Raw genomic sequence first — 19,803 nt, forward strand, 5'->3', positions numbered from 1 at the left:
GCTTCGTGAACGGCAGCGAGGCGAACCACCAGTATCGGAAGCAGATTCACCGGGTTTGCATGCAGGCCATACTCGACGCCGAGAGCAACGCCTTTCATGCCTCCATACTCGCCCCTGTCTCCGCTTACCACAATGATGCTCCGAGGTGCCTGCCCAACTTTCTGTGGAGTCACATCGGCCCTGAAAAGACCGCAGCCGACCTTGTTCGTGCTGTCGAAGCTGCTGCCCGCCACGGCGCCGACAACCGTGACCGCGAGACGGACGAGCTGCGGCACAGCCTGCGGAGCGTGGAGCAGCACGTGCGGTGGCACCGCGGCCGCGTGGTGATGGTGTCGCCCGGGCACCACCCGACGTGGGTGGACGGCGCGAAGAACTTCCTTGCCGGGATGTGCGGCGGTGCGCGCGTGCAGGCGCTGCGGTCGAGCGGGACGCACCTGCGCGTGACGACTGTGCACCAGGACGCCGTGATGCCGTACGGGATGCGACTGACGGTGGACTCGCACGTGATCGAGCAGCACCTGTGGCGCGTGCGCAACGTGACATCCGTGCACGTGTACATGAACGACGACTACTTTGTGAACCGCGACGTCGCGATCACGGACCTGCTCAACGAGTACGGCGGCACGATTGTGCGGACGGAGAGGGGCATCATTGCGGCCGGCGCTGTCGCAGATGGAAGCGCTTCCTGGGCAAAGGGCGTGCTGCACACGCAGCAGTTCAACACGCAAGAGCTGGACGTGCTGCACGAGGACTACCTGCCGGAGGCCCTCGTCACCATGTGGGACAGTCTGAAGCGCGTAAACAGGAGCGCTAGCGCCGCTGCCGTGACTTCTATTTCCGTACCACCCCTTGACGAGGCGGTCGATGTCGCGCATCAATACGAACCAGACCCGCTGCCCAGCAAGTCGCTCATGCCACGCCGCCCGCGCCGATACGCCACCCACGCGCCGTTCGCGTACTGCACGAACATGTTCCGCTTCTTCGAGACCCGCTACGAGCGCGAGTTTGCCGCCGCAGCGCTTCGCCACCGCAGTCGCAAGGCGCGCGACCTGTTCATCCCGTTCGTGTACAACGCCTTCATCATGGCGCGGCCGTGGCAGGCGTCGCCGAAGTTCCTGCCGTACCTGCTGGAGCTGCACCGGAGCCGACGACTGGGGCGGACGGACGCGATGTCGCCGACGCAGATCGTGCTGGACAACGAGGACGGCTGCGGCCCCGCATCGCTGCTCAGCGGCGCAGCTGAGTCTGATTGCGTGTTTGCCAAGTTCCTGAACAACTTGACGCTGAACGAGGCGGTGGTGGAGCGCGTGCGGCAGGTGAACCCGCTGTACTTCAACATCAACGCCGGGTTCAGCAGCGCGGAGGCTTCGGACCAGCTGCGCCGCTTCCTGCACGGCAAGTTTCCGACACCGGTGTACCTGGAGGTGGGCGGCAGGACGAGTTCTGCCGGGGCCGCCGCAGCTGCTGAGGAGGGAGCGCTGTCGAGGCTGTTTGGCGACCTGATGGCGCTGCCGGTGGTGGGCGTTGTGTCGTACGAGGAGGGCGTGTGCCCGCTTGTGCGGAGCCTTGCGCTTGCGTTCGCGGGGCACCACCGTGGCGGCGTGCGTGTGAGTGTGGAGCAGCACGGCGGCGCGACGCTGCGTGAGGCGCGCGCTGCGCTTGGGCACCGCGTTGTGAGCGCGATGCCTGCGCCTGCGTGCGCGTACAAGGAGCAGGTGAGCGTGGACCCCGCGGCACGGGGTGAGAGCGTTGCCGAGATTGCCCGCCGCGCCATGGGCGAAATGCGGGGCGGCGTGGAGCTGCCGTGGACGTGCGGCGGGGGCGGCGCTGGGCTGCGCGTGCGCGGGTTCGTGGTGGACGCGCGGACGCGTGGGGCGCCTGTGCGGAGCGCTGCTGCGCTGCGGGACGCGCTTGCGGTGCCTGCGCAGACGCTGTCGCTGGAGGACTTCCGCGCCGTTGCTGTTGGGCCGTCGGAGGGCGACGTGGTGCTGGTTGTGTCGCGCGAGGACGCGGAGGCGCAGGCGGTGCACTGGGTGAATGGGGCGTCGGAGAGTGACCTGCTCCTGACGTACCCGCTGCCGGTGGAGGCGTACGAGGACATGGACGCGGAGGTGCGGTGGTCGGTGCCGTAGAGCGATCGGGGGAATGTCTATGTGCGTGACTGTCGCCTGTGAGAGAGGGAGGCAGGGGCATGGTGGAACTATCTGAGTAGCAGGGTAACAGCCGTGCAGCCTGTGTATGGAGCGGGGACATGGTTGCTGCTGCTTTCTCTTGGGTTTTGCTCACTCTTCAGCTGTGTTGCAGCGGTCGCGGGGGCTCTAGCTGTGGGTTACCTCGTCGTTCGTGAGATGTGGCGAAGCGCTTGTTGCGATTCCTTTGGTGGGGAGAGAGGTTATGCTGTCAGGGTGTCCTGCGAGGGCACAGGATGGGGAGACGATATCGACACGGCAGCTTACCGTGTCCCTATCAAATGCTGCTGATGACGGCTTCTGGGCTGTTGATGGGCTGAACGTGTCGGTTGTGTGCTGGGCCATGACAGATTCCGTTGTGTGTATGGGTGTTGTCTTTGTATGTGTGTCTCGCTCTTTCTCTGTGCGGCTCTTATTCACTCCTGCCGAGCGATTTGTGGATTGGATAGCGGCGCGTCGTTATTGGTAGTGGGCGTTGTTTTTTTTTTGCTGCACGGCAGATGATGCCGCTCTCTGATCCTGGCAGTCGTGCAGCCCGCTATTGTTCTCTCCCTCCTCTCTTTCCATGTATGCCTGCGCTTGTGTATGTGTCTCTGTCCACCCGTGTCTCTCTGCTCACGAGGAAGCGGATTCCGTTGTTGCAACTCCGTATCCACGTCACCTCCGCGGAAGGGGCGAGGAAGGAGAATGGCTTCGCTTGCGCGGATCTGTGATACTCACAGATCCGCTGCTCTTGTGGTCAGTGTGGTGAAGAAGTTTCCAGCGACAGTGACGTGGTGATGAGCGCAATCCCGCGACTACCGTACATGCGTAATGCGCGAAACGTGCCCGTAGAGGGAGCGAGAGATGACCGTGTGCAGGTCGCTCTGTGCCTCTCTTCCCTCATCGCTTCTCTGTTATCGGTTGCGGAGACGCTGATGACGCCGGCAGCCTCACCCTGGCATCAAGGTCTACGACCCACTCTTTGCGGGGAAGCTACGATTCTGCAGCCTGCCCTCGGGCATTCGTTTCGGACTCGTGGTGTCGGCGGAGCGGAGTGGGTGGGCGCTTGGCGGAGGAGACTTCCGGTCAAGCTGGTGCCTGCAACCCTCGAGTGCGCATCGTGTCGGTGAGCCCACAGATAAAAGAACAGGGAAAGCGAGCGAAGCATGGCATACAGGCTGGGTGCGCAGAGGGTCTCCAGAGGGCCCCTGGCCTGAGGCTGGCCAAGCTCCTCCTCCCTGAGCTCATCCGGCACGCGCCTGAACCACACCTGGCTACCTACACCACAGACGCCCACCGCTTCCGCCCCTTGAGCAGGGTCCTGAGCGCGGCGCGCTTGGATCAAGGTATGCAGCCCGCCCGAGTGTCCGTCTGGCGCCAGCCGCGCCGCACGTATGGGAAGAAGGAGCGAGGAAGGACGAGAGGAGCCCGTACGACGCATGGTCCGATTCGACGGCAGACGGTTCGTCCTAGACGACCAGGGTGTATCCGTGGTGCCGCAGCGGTAGGCGATCTGTGGCTGTGTGTGCCTCTGCTTGCGGGCGTGCTCGTGGGAGAGTGGACCCGCTGAGGAGCACATCGGCTCTCCCCCTCTTCCCTTCCTTCTCTCGGAGCCTCCGGCCCCACGTGGCTTGCCTGCCACCGGTGCCGGCCTTGACCCCTTTTAAGGAACTGCGCCATATGCCAGTCCGTACCTTGCTCGTTTTCTTTCTTTCCCGATATCGTACCCCGCCCTGATGCGCCGTTCCAACCGCGCAGTGGGGCAGCGCTTGTCTCTCTCTCTCTCTCTATATATATATGTGTGTGTGTGTGTGTGTGTGTGTAATGCTCTTTGTTTCGCGTGCGTAGACAGAGACGCTGTGGCGCTTGTCTCCTCACTTTTTTTTTTGGCAGTGTTGCTTTCCCTCTGCGCTCCTGTGACGGACAAACACTTGCTGCGACGACGTGTGCAGCCCGACGCAGCAGAGCGATGCTCCCTCAGCGATCGCGACGCACCTCTCTCCCGTGGCGTGAAACCGGCTCTCTTCTCCGTTGTTTCGCTTGTTTCGCTCGTCTCTGTTCCTTTACTACGCCGCACACCGGAACACCGACGGCGAGGCGCGCTGAGACGGCCCCTCCCGCACCCTCAAGCCCCCACCCCGTGCGCACTCGGCTCTTGCACACGTACATGCCAGCGTGTGCCTTTATGCCGACATGGATGCTGACGTTAGCATCTTCGGCGTTAGCGGCGTGTTGGTTCTCGCTGTTCCTATCCTCCCGGGTGACGGGCGCCTTAGTCGACGCATCCTCCATCCCCCCTCTGAGCTCTTGTTTTGTGCGTGCGTGTGCTGGTCCTTTCTCTTCCCTCTAAGCGTGTCTTCTTCCGTCTGCGCATGGCTGGCTGTTCGTCTGTCGGCTTCAGCGTCTCTGGGTGTGCTAGGTGTCCGTCCAGCACGGCGCAGCAGAGTGCGGCGCTATGATAGAATATTTTGTGAGCGGGCGCAGTCTCGACGAGGGTTTGGCGTGTTGGTGCGGTTGTGATTCTCTCTGTCTGTGCCTTGCCTCGCTCACCCTTCACCCATCTGTTGGACGACGAGCGTGCACCCGCACAGTCTTCCGACTCTCTTCTCAGCTTGCTTTTTCGTTGGGTTTCGCACTCGTATACGAGTGTCTTCCTCATCTCGTCTCCTTCTCTTTCCACGGCTTGCTCGCCCTCTTCGTCTGTCTTTCGGTGGTGTCCCTCCGGAAGCCTGACAGGTGGGCGCATGACTGTCCCTGTGAGGTCTCACCGTGTTCAACGAGAGCTGGCAGAGAAGACGGATTGAGTCAGAGGTGGACCACGGCAGGATTCCGTCGCGTCGGGGTGGGGTCGGGGGTGAGGTCTCGCGTTTATGAGGGGACTGCATTGAAAGGCAATGCGCTGCATTCTGTCGACCACCTCAAATTCTTCGTCGTTGGGCTCCACCTCCCGCCACCGCGAATCGATCGAGCGCCCCCGCACGGCTCGTCGGTCGCCGCACTCTCGTAGAGGAAGGGGATACAAGTGTTTGCGCTCGTTTTCTCTGATGATGCGCCCACAGGCCGCGAAGGCGGAACGCTTCTGTGCGTGGGCGCGGCGTGCCATTCGATCCGCGATGTGGTTCGCGTCGGTTGTTCGTGGCCCCGGGGGAACGGTAAGGACAGCGTAGCACAGCACAGAAGTCGTTTTCTCTTTTTGCAGCCATCCGTTGCCTCCCTCCATGGGCCCTGGGGTCTGGGACCCTCGCAGGGGAGTGCTCGCCCGACCGCTCATAGTGGTGTAGGGACGTCCTGCAGGAAGTTATGCAAAGGTGCGATGCGTCGCAGCCACCGCGTTGCGCCAGCAAGCGAATCATCGGCTCACCATCTTCTCTTTTTCTCTCTGCCCCTTCTCTTCTTCCACTGCTCACCACACAGCGCTGAGGAACGACTCGTTCTTGCCGTGCATCTCTGCGCCCACACATCCTCCGTCTTCCTTTTTAGATTTGTTTTCATCTGTCTTGTGTCTCACCCTTTGCGTGCAGTCTCATCTTCCCATCCTCCCCTCCTCCCCTCGTCCCCTCCTCCCCTCGTCCCATCCTCCCCTCCTTCCCTCCTCCCCTCCTCCCCTCCTCCCCTCCTCCCCTCCTCCCCTCGTCCCCTCCTCCCCTCCTCCCCTCCTCCCCTCCTCCCCTCCTCCCCTCGTCCCCTCCTCCCCTCCTCCCCTCCTCCCCTCGTCCCCTCCTCCCCTCCTCCCCTCCTCCCCTCGTCCCCTCCTCCCTTCCGCCTACGTGCCACTTTCTATAATTCACGCCATCGTCGTCTCTCGCGCCCCTGCCCACCGTCTCCACTTTTGATTTGAACTTCATTTTTCTTTTCGTTTTCGCAAGACGAGACCCGCACGTATCCGGCGAAAGGGATCAATCTCTTTGCTCCGCTGCACAGCGCCTTGTCCACTTCATGCATGCATGTCAGCGGTGCTGCCCTCCCACCTTCTCCCAGGATGATGTTCTGTCCACAGAAGGATGTGAAGCGGTCGAGCTGCAGGGCGTACGTGTCACTGTGTGTGCGCTTCGTGGTGCAGATGGGTAGACGGCTTGGGTTGGTGTGCGGCTCCGAGAAGGCCGGTGTCGGCTGCGCCCTCCTCGGTGCTATCTGCCTCGTGGGGTTTGGCTTGCTCTTTCTTGCGGAGCTGGTGCAGATGACTAGCGTCGTTCTCGCAGCCCTCCTCTCACTCAGCGCGTCGTCCCCGCCGCTGGGTTGCCGGGGCAGCGACACCTCCGCCGCCGTCGACTTTTCGGTGCGCAGCTTTGCCTTCCGCGACATGGGCGAGGCAGACCAGCAGAGGGAGCGCGAGCTGCACGTACGTCTCCTTGAGGAGCGGCTCCAAGAGGCGAAGCGGAGGCCGAGGTTTGATGCGACGTACGTCATCAAGGGCGAGACGGACCCGAACGTGTTTCGCTTGACGGGCGCCGCTCGCGACGCAACGGTGCGACTGGTGGATGCGGTTGTGGATGGCTATTCACTGGTGCGGCAGCCCGACACCGCACCGCTGCCGCGCATGCACACCATGTGGCGTATCCACTCCCCGGCGGAGCTCTATGAGCGCTACGATGCATTGGACGTCATCTACAGCTTCGTGAACGGCAGCGAGGCGAACCATGGCTATCGAAAGCAGCTCCGGTCCAGCTGTGGGCCGCAGATTCTAGCGCTCGAGAAGCAGTACTTCCTGAGTGGCCATACGTCCACGGCGTCGCTTTCGACCCCCGAAGCGGGACCAAGGGGTTTTCAACCGTTGCTGGCGCAGTTAGCTTCTCAGTGCCCCCTTTACCAGTCACTTCTCCGTCAGCGCAACGGCGAGCTGCTGAAGCTCTTTGGCGGCAGCGCGAACACGGCACGGGTCGACGAGCGTGATCGCGAGACGGACGAGCTGCGGCACAGCCTGCGGAGCGTGGAGCAGCACGTGCGGTGGCACCGCGGCCGCGTGGTGATGGTGTCGCCCGGGCACCACCCGACGTGGGTGGACGGCGCGAAGAACTTCCTTGCCGGGATGTGCGGCGGTGCGCGCGTGCAGGCGCTGCGGTCGAGCGGGACGCACCTGCGCGTGACGACTGTGCACCAGGACGCCGTGATGCCGTACGGGATGCGACTGACGGTGGACTCGCACGTGATCGAGCAGCACCTGTGGCGCGTGCGCAACGTGACATCCGTGCACGTGTACATGAACGACGACTACTTTGTGAACCGCGACGTCGCGATCACGGACCTGCTCAACGAGTACGGCGGCACGATTGTGCGGACGGAAGGGCCAAGTGTGGCGGAGGGACGTAGAGGGGATGTCTCAGCCTCCTGGGTCGAGGGTGTGGCGAACACGGAACTTTTTAACGTCTACCACCTGGAGCATTTACATGAGGACTTCCTTCCTCGTCCGCTGCTGGACAGCTGGAGAAGGTTGCTCAAGCGGAGCTCACTCGAGCCGCAGTCTGCCAGCAACGGGCTGATTTCTTCCCTGAAGTGGAAGCTAAGCGAGATGTTGGCGCCAGCACGACGTCGCAGCGTGGGTACGACGAATGGCGGCGGTGACGACGACGCGGCGCGTGCGGAATTCGAGCAAGAGGCTCGCTACATCCTCGGCTTCTCTGACCTGCTCAGTGCTGCGAACACGTCCTCATACTGGGAGGCTGCCTTGTCAAATCCAATCACGCCAACGTCGCTGCCGTCGGGACGCCACAAAGGTGTCCAGAAGCACTACTACGCCACCCACGCGCCGTTCGTGTACTGCACGAACATGTTCCGGCACTGGTCGGTGCGGTTCCGCGACGAGTTTGCCGACCTCCAGCTGCATCATCGCGAGCGCCGCGCCCGGGACCTGTTCGTTCCCTTCCTCTACAACGCCTTCATCATGGCGCGGCCGTGGCAGGCGTCGCCGAAGTTCTTGCCGTACCTTGTTGAGCTGAAGGAGGCGATGGAGGCTGCCGCGGCTGACGCGAAGGCGGCGCTGTCGCACCTGCGACAGACGGAGACGGTCTCCCTCATGGATGCGCTGAGGGAGGAGTTTCAGAAGCACCTCGCCAAATATGTGCCGACGGTTTCTATCTTCCTTGACAACGACGACGGCTGCGCACCAGCGACACTCTACCGTAATCCGGCGGCTGAGGTGATGTACATGCGAGCAACAAACAACATCGAGGAAAACAAGCGAGTTATGGATGAGGTGGCGCGGCAGGACCCGCTGTACTTCAACATCAACGCCGGGTTCAGCAGCGCGGAGGCTTCGGACCAGCTGCGCCGCTTCCTGCACGGCAAGTTTCCGACACCGGTGTACCTGGAGGTGGGCGGCAGGACGAGTTCTGCCGGGGCCGCCGCAGCTGCTGAGGAGGGAGCGCTGTCGAGGCTGTTTGGCGACCTGATGGCGCTGCCGGTGGTGGGCGTTGTGTCGTACGAGGAGGGCGTGTGCCCGCTTGTGCGGAGCCTTGCGCTTGCGTTCGCGGGGCACCACCGTGGCGGCGTGCGTGTGAGCGTGGAGCAGCACGGCGGCGCGGCGCTGCGTGAGGCGCGCGCTGCGCTTGGGCACCGCGTTGTGAGCGCGATGCCTGCACCTGCGTGCACGTACAAGGAGCAGGTGAGCGTGGACCCCGCGGCACGGGGTGAGAGCGTTGCCGAGATTGCCCGCCGCGCCATGGGCGAAATGCGGGGCGGCGTGGAGCTGCCGTGGACGTGCGGCGGGGGCGGCGCTGGGCTGCGCGTGCGCGGGTTCGTGGTGGACGCGCGGACGCGTGGGGCGCCTGTGCGGAGCGCTGCTGCGCTGCGGGACGCGCTTGCGGTGCCTGCGCAGACGCTGTCGCTGGAGGACTTCCGCGCCGTTGCTGTTGGGCCGTCGGAGGGCGACGTGGTGCTGGTTGTGTCGCGCGAGGACGCGGAGGCGAAGGCGGTGCACTGGGTGAATGGGGCGTCGGAGAGTGACCTGCTCCTGACGTACCCGCTGCCGGTGGAGGCGTACGAGGACATGGACGTGGAGGTGCGGTGGTCGGTGCCTTAGCGGTCTCTGTGGAGGCGAGTGCTGCAAATTGTGAGTGAATACGAGAGGCTCGACGAAAATTATCTGCGCTCGCGTGTGGTGGCCTCTGTCTGTGTACGATCGGCGTCTGGCGTTGCAGCCGGATACGGAGTTCGTGGTCTCGGTTTCGGTGGTCGCACCTCTCTTAGCTAAAGGATCACGTGTCTGCTTCCGGATCGTCGAGGTGGCGAAACAGAGGCAGGCCTAGGGGTCAGTGCACGAGGAGAACGAGCACTAGCCGAATAGGCGTGCCTCGTGCAGTAGCAGCAGCGACGGGTGATGTGGTGTGGTGGTGGCGCGTTTATATCTATCGATCTATCTATATTTCTCTCTCTCTCTCTCTGGCATCGGTGCTACGCGGCACGTTGGGAGCCGGTGGGACTTTTTGTTTGTCAAGTCGCGTGCTCGCCTGCCTGGAGAGAGGGTGTGGGCGAGTGTGGGCTGGATGAGGATAGGCATAGTGGTCAAAAGCAGGTGCGTGCGCAGGTTGAGGCGCATCCTCCCTTCTGGCACCGTTCTCCTCTCCTGTGTAGCATAGCGACTGTATCCTGCGTTGCTCAGAGTGGAACGTGGCACTGCTTGCCCGTCCCCCTTCCCCCGTCTGCAGCCCAGCGCCTCAACGGAAATGGGCACGCTTTTTTTGCTCTCCTTTCGACGCGGACGATAGCGGAGGAGGAGGTGTGTGCGTGAGCGCGCACGCGCGTGTGGAGGGCGTGTGGGGGGGGCGCGCTGGACAATTACTTCAGTGGATTGACGCGGACATCATCTTCACTGCCTCCGATGTTTCTCCCTCGACGTGCATGCCTCGGGAAGGACGAGAGCACGGGTGGACCTGCTGCTGAGCGCACTTGCAGATGTCTTGCTCGTGCTCGCGTATGCATCGCATCTCTCTGCGCACGCACTCACGCTCGCGTGCCTCACTCCTTCATCGCCCTTCTCTCCACCCTCCGCGCATGCGCACCGCTCCTCACTTGCCACTCGTGTATGTATGTCGCGGTGTTTTCGTGCGCCTGCTGGCCAAAGGGGCAGCTCTTCGTGTGCTTTTACAGCGGGCATCGCTGACGACGAGGGCGCACTACCATTGCCAGATGATGTCAGTGGGAATCTGCGCTCGCCCTTTTTTTCCCTCCTCACCACACCGCATAGAGACTCGCGGATTGGAGTTGGGGCGCCCAGGACGAGGGAACTTGAATACGGCTGTCGCGTGCTCTTGCCTGCTCTTTCTTTCTGCTCCTCAGCGTTGCGGTAAATGCGGGTTGGGTGTGGCGGCTTCGACCGATAAGTTTAGCGAGCGTGTGCGCGCCTCTCTTCCTTGAAGCTTTCTCTGTCTGATCAACACCCCCCACCCCGTACCTGCTCACACGCACACGCACACGCACACGCACACGCACACGCACACGCACACGCACACGCACACGCACACACACACTCGCACACAAACACTCGCACCCGCTCATTTCGCTCCTTCACCCCCTCCTTCCAGCACATCTCAATTCGTTGTGTTGCACGCGCGATGCGGTTTCTACGTTTTCGAGAGTCACGTGGCGCTGCCCCTTGCGCGGCGCACGATTCGGCAAGCGTTGTCGTCCCGACCGTTGGCAGTCATCGCCTACGGAGTGCGTCGTGGTACGCGCGCATACTGTGGCAGTGGTCGTCGTCTTTGAGGAGTAGCAGCTGCCGTTGCTGCGTGTCATGTTTTGCACTGCTGGGGCAGCGCGTGCAGCGTTGGTACCACTGGCTGAAGAGGTGCAGGTTGCTGTGGTATGCGGTGGCGGCACTGCTGCTGCTGCTCATTACACTAACCCTCACTGTTATCCTCTTCATCGCGCTCACGTGGAACCATCCGTGGACGCAGTTGCACGTGGAGGGGTGGCTGCGCGACTTGACCGTGAGTCGATTCTCCGCAGTGGTGCCCGGCAACGTTCACCCGCGCGAGCCAGAGCGGCTGTGGGGGCTCACAGTGCGATCACCAGAGGCGCTGTCGGTAGAGCCGGTTGTCAACAATAGCAGAGGCGGCCGGACGAGTGAGACGGATGCTGCTGCGCGACAGGAGCGGCTAGCTGCGCGCTTGCTGGACCTGCATGGAGCCATGCTGCTCCTTTACACATTCGTGAACGGCAGCGAGGCGAACCACGTCTACCGTCGGCTCGCACTCACGACTTGCGGCGATTACATACGCAATATCGAGTTCCAACTCGCACTGAACGGCGTCGTGACGGACGGCAAGGGTACGACGGAGATTTGCACGACGTCCATCCATCGCGCCAAGACGAATGCGGAAGTGCGAAAGATGGTGGCTCGTCGTGCTTCGGCCACGGTAACGAGTCGCGATCGCGAGACGGACGAGCTGCGGCACAGCCTGCGGAGCGTGGAGCAGCACGTGCGGTGGCACCGCGGCCGCGTGGTGATGGTGTCGCCCGGGCACCACCCGACGTGGGTGGACGGCGCGAAGAACTTCCTTGCTGGGATGTGCGGCGATGCGCGCGTGCAGGCGCTGCGGTCGAACGGGACGCACCTGCGCGTGACGACTGTGCACCAGGACGCCGTGATACCGACGCATGCGAGGCTCACTGTCAACACAAACGTGATCGAGCAGCACCTGTGGCGCGTGCGCAACGTGACATCCGTGCACGTGTACATGAACGACGACTACTTTGTGAACCGCGACGTCGCGATCACGGACCTGCTCAACGAGTACGGCGGCACGATTGTGCGGACGGAGTCAGCTGCCATTGCTGGCGCGAAGACTGGCAAGGCCGGTCTCATGACGTGGGCGGAGGGGGTCTTGGGCACCAACTTCTTCGTCACTGACGAGCTGGATCTGAAGCACGAAGATGAGGTGCCCGCTGCTGTCGTGCGGTTGTGGCAGCAGCAGGACGATGCGCTCACGCTTTGGGACGTCGAGGCGGTGAGGGAGGGCAAGGCGCCACTGCCAGCGGTCAAGGCTCCTGACCCACGAAACACCATCTTCATCATGCTGGACTACGCCGAGACTTCCCCGCCGCGCAGCATCGCGGTGCCCCGCGTCGATACAGTGGACGGAGTCGTAGCGGCGTACCGCAGTCGCACATTCGGCACGTTGCGGCCCCGCTTCTACGCGACTCACGCGCCGTTCGTGTACTGCACGAACATGCTGCGGTACCTCGCCTTGCGGTACCAGCGCGAGTTCGCGCAGTCAATGTTTTTGAGCCGTGCGCGTAGCGCGTCCGATCTTTATGTACCCTTCTTGTACAACGCCTTCATCATGGCGCGGCCGTGGCAGGCGTCGCCGCGTTTTCCCGCCTACATCACCCTTCGACAGCAACTGGGGGAGCGGCAGATGCGAAGGGCGTCACTCTCACCATCACTGATGCCAGCAGCGCCCAAGACGGGGGACACGGGTGGCGTGGGCGTGAGGCAGCCGCACACAGAATGGCCATCGCAGCCCGCACCCCAGCAAGTGCCTGGAGTGTCAATGGAGGAGACGCGGATCAATGTAGCGCCCATCGAGCTGAACAACTGCGATGGCTGCGCACCCGCTACGATGCTCGTTGGCCCTGAAAAGAGCGAATGCCTTTTCGGTGCGTTCTCTGACGACCTGCGCGCCAACGATGGCCTCATGCGGCAGGTGCGTCAAGCGCAGCCCCTGTTCTTCAACGTGAACGCTGGCCTCACAAAGCCCAAGGCAGCCGATCAGTTGCGTGCCTTCCTGCAAGAGTTGTTCCCGAAACCTGTCTTTCTAGAAAACAATGCCGGGGGCGACGCTGCGCTGTCGAGGCTGTTTGGCGACCTGATGGCGCTGCCGGTGGTGGGCGTTGTGTCGTACGAGGAGGGCGTGTGCCCGCTTGTGCGGAGCCTTGCGCTTGCGTTCGCGGGGCACCACCGTGGCGGCGTGCGTGTGAGCGTGCAGCGGTATGGGCTCGGCGAGGTGGACGCCACCATGGCCGAGGTGCGGCAGGACTTGCGGTACACGCAGCAGAGCGCCATGCCTGCTGTTGCCTGCACCTATGCCGCGCATGTGACTGTGAAGAAGTCGCGAAGAGGCGAGTCTCTGGCGGCTCTTGCGCGGCGCGTGCTGGATGATGCTGACAAAACCGGTGATAGTGGCGTGGAGCTGCCGTGGACGTGCAGCGGGGGCTGCGCTGGGCTGCGCGTGCGCGGGTTCCTGGTGGACGCGCGGACGCCAGGTGCACCGTTACGTGACATGCGAGCTGTGGCCACGGCGCTTGCGGTGCCTGCGCAGACGCTGTCGCTGGAGGACTTCCGCGCCGTTGCTGTTGGGCCGTCGGAGGGCGACGTGGTGCTGGTTGTGTCGCGCGAGGACGCGGAGGCGAAGGCGGTGCACTGGGTGAATGGGGCGTCGGAGAGTGACCTGCTCCTGACGTACCCGCTGCCGGTGGAGGCGTACGAGGACATGGACGCGGAGGTGCGGTGGGTGGAGTGGAGGCCACGGGCGAAAGCCACTGCTTAGTGGCTGCAGGAAAAAGATGAGACGAGTTGGATGGCTGAGTGTAGGGGTGAGTGGGTGGGGAACGGTTGTGGAGTAGGCAAGCGCACGCGCGCGCTGGCTGGCGTGACGCTCCAAGGTTGTCCGCCCTCCTATCCCACACACGTGAAGCCAACAGGAAGAGGTGTTGCTCGGCTTTGAGTCGTTCTTGTTCTGTCTCTGTTCCGTGACGAGCGCCGCCTCCATAGATCGCTCTCATTCGGCGTGCAAGCGCGCGAGACAGACACACGAGCATGCACAGGTGTGTGTGTGTGTGTGTGTGCGTGTGCACCTAAGAGGCAACGGCTGTGCCTTCATTGTGGTGTCTGCAAGACGGTGACGTGATGATACAGCATGGCCTGTGTAGCGAAGCAAATGTAGCTGCATCCCGGCACGCATGGAAAGCCGAAGACGCAATACAACACAACAAAATGGTAGAGACGGCGGCGGCGGGGGAGGGGCAGAACGATGCGGAAGAGGAAGACGCCCGCATGTTTTTCTGGTGGCAGGGACCGATGCCGCCACGTCACACGGGTGGGCTTCTGCTACTCCAAGAACCTCCTCCTTCTTCTTCCACACGCGCACACGCACGGCATGACTCTCTGTCGCTATTTCGTATTTGCTCCCCTTTCTCGATGTGCTTCCTTTCGTTATCTTCCCGTGTGCTGCGCTCAGGTACCCGCCCCACTTCTCCCTTCCCTCACCACGTACACACACACACACACACCCACACACACACACGCATCGACGGTGTTACCCGCAGTGATCCCATCTGCGTTCCGCTGGCACTCTTTCTCTCAACACTTTTACTTCTTTCGGCATTCCACTTCTCTCTCCCCGCGTGCACGCACGATCGACACCGACCGCCCTGGCCGCACCGACGGGCACCTCGTACAGAACCTCTTTGACCGCCGTAGCGGCGACGAGTGGCGGGAAAGGGGGGAGGGGGAACCTCAACGAAAACAGAAAAAAACGTTCACATCTGTCGTACGTCGAACCATGAGCGCTGCGAATCAGTCCGGTGCTCCTGCGGCGCCGAGCGGCAACAAGGTAACCTTCCGCGTCATCCTCACCTCGGAGCGGAGTCAACCATTTCGTGTGATCAGCATTGCCGAGGAGGCCCCGCTCACGGCGGTGCTGCGCTTCGCCGCGGAGGAGTTCGGCATTGCGTCCGTTGACTCCATGGCCGCGACCACTAAAGACGGCACCGGCATCAACCCTGCACAGACGGCCGGCACGGTGTTCATGAAGTATGGTCAGGAGATCCGACTAATTCCGCGTGATCGCGTCGGTGCTGCCCCCTGCGTCCGCCTTCTGAGGAGCCGGTGGTGGTGTAGGGGGTGAGTGGCGAGCGATGCCGTGTCTCTCGTGTGCCGTACCAAGGCACCTGAGCTGCACCGCGCCTGTCTCGCGACACTATCCCCCCTCCGTCTTGGTTCTCTTTCGCTGTGGGCTCTTCTCCCTTGTAAAGGCGTCCAGCTGGCACACACACATACACACATATATATACATATGCATATGCATACACGCGTGTATGTGTGTGCGTGTGTGTGTCTCTCTCTGCCAAGTGCGCCACGGGTGCCTTCGAACCTCCCCCGATCCCCCTCCCCCAAACCAACGGCGTCCGCATATGTGCGGGTAAGCGCGCGCGTGTGTGCTGATATCGAAGAGGACAACGGGGAACGAAGAAACGCAGGCGCGTGCTGCGGTCGCTCTTCCTCTTCTGCTGGCGGACGTGCATGTCTGCGTACGTGCCTTCCAGAGCCGTCCGCGATTTCTCGGACTCCACTCTTTATGTTCATGACGTCCGTGCGTGCCCCCTCCTCCACTTCCCTCTCTTTCTCACCCTCCTCCTAACTTCGCCTCACCTCTCGCACCCGCTCTTGCGGCACATGCGTCAGCGCGCTTCTCTCGAGGTTTCGTGTGTGATCTGCCTTTTTTCTTTTGTCACTTGTGTCTGCAGGGATTGCATGCTTGTGTGCGGCTGTATCCGCGCACACGCCCCCCCCCCTCCCCGCCCCACCCCACCCCTTTTCAGGGGGGTTCCTGTCGACGTCATCGGCACTTGTACATACAGGCACTATTTCTCTGCCTTGCGTTGCGCTCTACTCGATTCGTCTGCCTGCGCTGCCACACCGTCGACAGCCATCTCTCTCCTTCTCTTCCCCCTCCCCCTCCTCCCCCACACGCGCCTCCCTCCACGCCAAGACCCTACCTTTCTCACGTTGACTCCGTCTTCCTACACACGTGTGCGCCAGGTGTGTAGGCGCATCGGGATCAGGCGTCAAGATGGCGCTCTCATCGCAGTGGAGCCAAGCTGTTGTGGTGCGGGCGACGCCCAAGGGTGAGATAATAGTACCACAGCAGCCAAACAACGGCACCGCGCGCGCCATGGCGGCAGCTGGCAACCCCATAATCGTGCGTGCCCGCACAGCCGCCAACTTCGGCGAAGGGGTGACGCGTAATGAGGATGGCAGCGGCGACCGTGGCAGTAGCGGGTACGGCTTCCTCTCTGCCTTCGGTACTGGCTATGACATCAGCCAAACTTTCTGGATGCCAAACCCAGGCAAGGGAGAGATCGGTCTCCTGGAGTACCTCTATCGGCGCGGCCCGACGAACAAGTCACACGTGCTGCTGCAGAGTCGCCCGCTCCCGGAGCTGCAGTTCAACTTTTCCACGTGCACCGGGTGCAACATCGACCTCAGCCACAACATGTTCCGTCTCTCCAAGGCTGCCATGGCACTCCAGCACATGGACGCAACGCTCGGCGACGACTCCGACGCCTACGACGACAGTGGAATGGACGTGAGCGTCGGCGGTAGCGGTGCGGGAGGATCCATCGGATGCAACAACTTCTCTTCCAGCCTGTCATCGCCCTCGACGTCATCTCGACGGCCGGGGTCGACGCCGCAGCGGATCAGCATCTCGACCCGCGCCTTCAAAGCCACCATGCGGGCGAGTCTGCAGTCTCTTCAGGACGAAGACTACTACCTCGTCAAGTACCGCGACTACAGCGCCTGGGCCGTTTCCGAGTACCGCAGCATCTGCAAGACAGACTCCGTGTTTGGTCGCAAGTACGTCGAGCAGTGCTTTGCCGTACATGTGGGGCGAGAGCCAGGGGAGCTGGTGCTCATCACGGAGGCGCAGTTCCTGTACGGTGTCGACCTGCTGCAGCGGCAGCTGATAAACCAGCTTACGAACGCCGTGCCGTGCCCACCGGCCGGCTGGGGCGGCGTGGACGCGAACCAGAGCAGTTATCAGCAGTACCAGATCGATATCAACTACAGCGCCTTGAACGCAGACCAGTTCCGTTCTCTCGGCGCGGTGCTCGGCGACGGCATGAGGCACGTGGGGGTGACGTGGGAGGAGGAAGAGCGTGCGGAGAAAGCGAAGGCGGAAGCGCGTGCGCGGGGGAGGGGTGGTGGCGAAGACTATGATCACACGCCGCCCGCCTGGTACGACTGGACCCCCAGCGCGATCCGTGCGCGGGTGCAGCGCCGCCTTCACAGGTGTTACCGTAGTGTTGGCCAGCTCACCGTGCAGCTTGCCGTGGTCGGCGTGTGCGGGTTCCTTGTCTACCGCGCTGTGAAGGGGTACATTCCCGGCTTGTCCTCGCTGAGCGATGACTACCACGAGGACCGTGGCGGTGGTGGCAGGCGTGGGGGCCGCGGCGGCGGCAGCCGTGGAGGGCGAGGAGACGGTCGCTACCGCGACTGCCGCCATAGCGGCCGCGGCGAAGATGACTACTACTACGACTACCGCCCGGGACTCTTCCGCAGTATCTTGATGGGTCCCAAGGAGGTGTTCGACTACATGCTAGCCCCTGCCCCGGATCGGTAGCGGTGGCCCAATCTGCAGGGCCTTTGCGTATGCTGCGCCGGATTCTCTTCCTCGTCCGCTTCTTTCCAACCCCTCGGCGGCTCTACTCCGCGTAGATCGTCGTTTTCATATGGGACTGCTTTGCGTGCTTGTGTCCATCAGTGTTCCTGTATGCGCTGCTGCGGCAGGCGTGTCTTCGGTGTGCGCGGAGGTGCGTGTATGTGTACTTGACCTGAAGGGAAGAGGTATGCTGTCGCACCTTAGCTGTCGGCGAAAGACGGCGTGTCTGCATGGACGTGCTTCCGTGGAGCTGCATCGTGCAGGAGAGGAGAAACGGGCGCGTACCTACGGAGAGAGGGGGCGGGCGGGGATGCTGAAGAGGGTCGAGTGCGATTCAGGTGGGTGATGGGGCCGATGACCAGAGTGCAACGTCCCACGCATGCACCCGCTTTCCTCCCGGACTGCCTCTTCACCCAACCCCCTACCGCTGCACTGCGACAGTACACTCTCTTTGTATTCGTACACGCTCCCGCCCTCACACCTTATAAACGAGGCCGAGAAGAAGAGAGGAAGCCAGTCGTGTCATGCTTCAGCGGCGATTCTCGTGCGCTCTGTGAGAGTGAGCTCATCTTCGCGCGCGCGTGCGTGCGTCTTCGTTTCTGTATCTGTATGCCGGTATTTGCCTAGAAGCAAAGAACGCGAGCGACACGGAGCACCAACACACATGCTCCATCATCTACAGTATGGGCAAGAGGAGAGGCGTGCATGAGTCCCTCCCCCCTCGTAGCGACGCACACAGGTGTACGCTTCTCTGACTCTCTCTCTCTCTCTCTCTCCGTGCCTGTGTATGTGTCCGTGTGCGCGCACCATCGGACTCTGCGAAGGGGCAGCGTAATCGACTATCGTGAGCCCCACCCCGCACTTCACTCACATCATGCACGGTTGCCCCACTCTGTCTTCCCTTTTCCCTATGCTCTTCTCTGCGCCTCTTGCTGGATCTGTGCGTATTCCGACTACCTCCATAAGGGGCCTTCCTCTCTCGCTCTATCTTCTTGCGTGCACATCGTGGCCGGCGCTGCGGTGCTGTATCTGCCCTGCACACCCTCCCGTTGTTGTGATGCATGCGTGCACGTGGCGGCGTACCACTGATCGTCGTTTCTGCTGCGAATGCCGCCGTGATGGAGAGAGGAGGCACGCATCCCCTTTCACCCTCTGTGATTTCGTTGCTCGCATCGACCAATCCAGCGAAACCAACACGCAAGTAGAGGCAGCGTACCTCACCAGGATGTCGACTTGGACGGCCCACACCCTCTCTCACAGACTCACCTGTCGAGCCTTCGACCCTCCGCGCGCAGGTTCCAGCCGCGCTCCTACCCCACCCCGCCGCGTCTCCCATACCAGGTAATCCACCTCTCGTCCGTTTGTGTGATGGCTCAGACTCTTGCGGACTGCCACGCAGGTGCGTTGCAGTCGACCAGCTCACACATCGTTGTGCCGTCGGAGTCGCTGCCGCGACCAAATTCATTCCACTGCCCGTATTACGCTGCTCCGCCGGCACCCAAGGTGGGCGACGCTGCCCCAGAGCAGCTCCTCCGTCACTGGATCTGCTAGACCGCCTGCTTCCCCCAACGGCAACGGTGGAGCCGACATCTCCGGCTGCTCCTTTCAGCGTTTGACGCCCGGGGAACACCACCTTGGCCAGTAGCACCAGCACCTCCCGCGCCGCGGCAGTCGAGTCACTGACATTGGAGGAGGTACCTCGGCAGCACTTGGGCGCCGTTTAATCGAGTACCGCCTTCTCTCCTCACGGAGCCCCTCGCAAGAATCACTAAGGCCCGCACTGCCGTCATCACTGCCGGTACTACCGCGTGCTTCTGCCGTTAACACCCACTTCGAACGTAAGGCTGTTAGTCCCGCCGGCGCTGCCGACGTTCCGACGCCACCTGGGCGGCCTACACACTCCAGGCACGCGGTTTCGCTAGTATCTGCACGAGCCGCACGAGGAGGGAATGATCTTCAGCACTGAAAGCCACGAACTGCAGGCTTCGGCCGTCATGGTGTTTCACGTGGCCCATCTTATGTTGTCGCCACCGCCATTCATGACGCATCCTCGGTGAGGGAGACGGCAGTGGTGAGCAGAGTACAAACCTTCCGAAGGCTGAAGCGCGCCGCTGCCCGCGATGCGCAACACCGTGCTGCTTCCTCCTCGTCGTCGATGTCGATGTCTTTGCAGTGACTGAGAGGGGAGCGGTTTTGAGGCGGCGGGGGTGCTAGACGCTGCTGGCTACTTCTCTACTCATCTTGTCGTCTTGGAG

At 62.4% G+C, this 19,803-nt stretch overlaps 5 protein-coding genes across 5 annotated transcripts; all 5 read left to right on the top strand.

Moving 5' to 3' along the window:
• Window positions 1-59: 59 nt before the first annotated feature.
• On the top strand, window positions 60-2,132 carry LMJF_16_1040 (hypothetical protein; the record flags this gene model as incomplete). The annotated part of the gene is made up of 1 exon (XM_001682132.1): window positions 60-2,132. The coding sequence occupies one exon, from the start codon at window positions 60-62 to the stop codon at window positions 2,130-2,132; it is 2,073 nt and encodes a 690-aa protein (XP_001682184.1).
• A 3,979-nt stretch (window positions 2,133-6,111) lies between these two features.
• On the top strand, window positions 6,112-9,186 carry LMJF_16_1050 (conserved hypothetical protein; the record flags this gene model as incomplete). Its single annotated transcript, XM_001682133.1, has 1 exon — window positions 6,112-9,186. One exon carries the CDS (start codon window positions 6,112-6,114, stop codon window positions 9,184-9,186), a length of 3,075 nt encoding a protein of 1,024 aa, XP_001682185.1.
• A 1,531-nt stretch (window positions 9,187-10,717) lies between these two features.
• On the top strand, window positions 10,718-13,654 carry LMJF_16_1060 (hypothetical protein; the record flags this gene model as incomplete). The annotated part of the gene is made up of 1 exon (XM_001682134.1): window positions 10,718-13,654. One exon carries the CDS (start codon window positions 10,718-10,720, stop codon window positions 13,652-13,654), a length of 2,937 nt encoding a protein of 978 aa, XP_001682186.1.
• Window positions 13,655-14,263: 609 nt separating this feature from the next.
• Window positions 14,264-15,013, top strand: LMJF_16_1065 (conserved hypothetical protein; the record flags this gene model as incomplete). The annotated part of the gene is made up of 1 exon (XM_001682135.1): window positions 14,264-15,013. The coding sequence occupies one exon, from the start codon at window positions 14,264-14,266 to the stop codon at window positions 15,011-15,013; it is 750 nt and encodes a 249-aa protein (XP_001682187.1).
• A 945-nt stretch (window positions 15,014-15,958) lies between these two features.
• On the top strand, window positions 15,959-17,509 carry LMJF_16_1070 (conserved hypothetical protein; the record flags this gene model as incomplete). The annotated part of the gene is made up of 1 exon (XM_001682136.1): window positions 15,959-17,509. The coding sequence occupies one exon, from the start codon at window positions 15,959-15,961 to the stop codon at window positions 17,507-17,509; it is 1,551 nt and encodes a 516-aa protein (XP_001682188.1).
• Between the last annotated feature and the right edge of the window lie 2,294 nt (window positions 17,510-19,803).

This window comes from Leishmania major, chromosome 16 (genome assembly GCF_000002725.2).
Source record: "Leishmania major strain Friedlin complete genome, chromosome 16".
NCBI classification, from domain to species: Eukaryota; Euglenozoa; class Kinetoplastea; order Trypanosomatida; family Trypanosomatidae; genus Leishmania; species Leishmania major.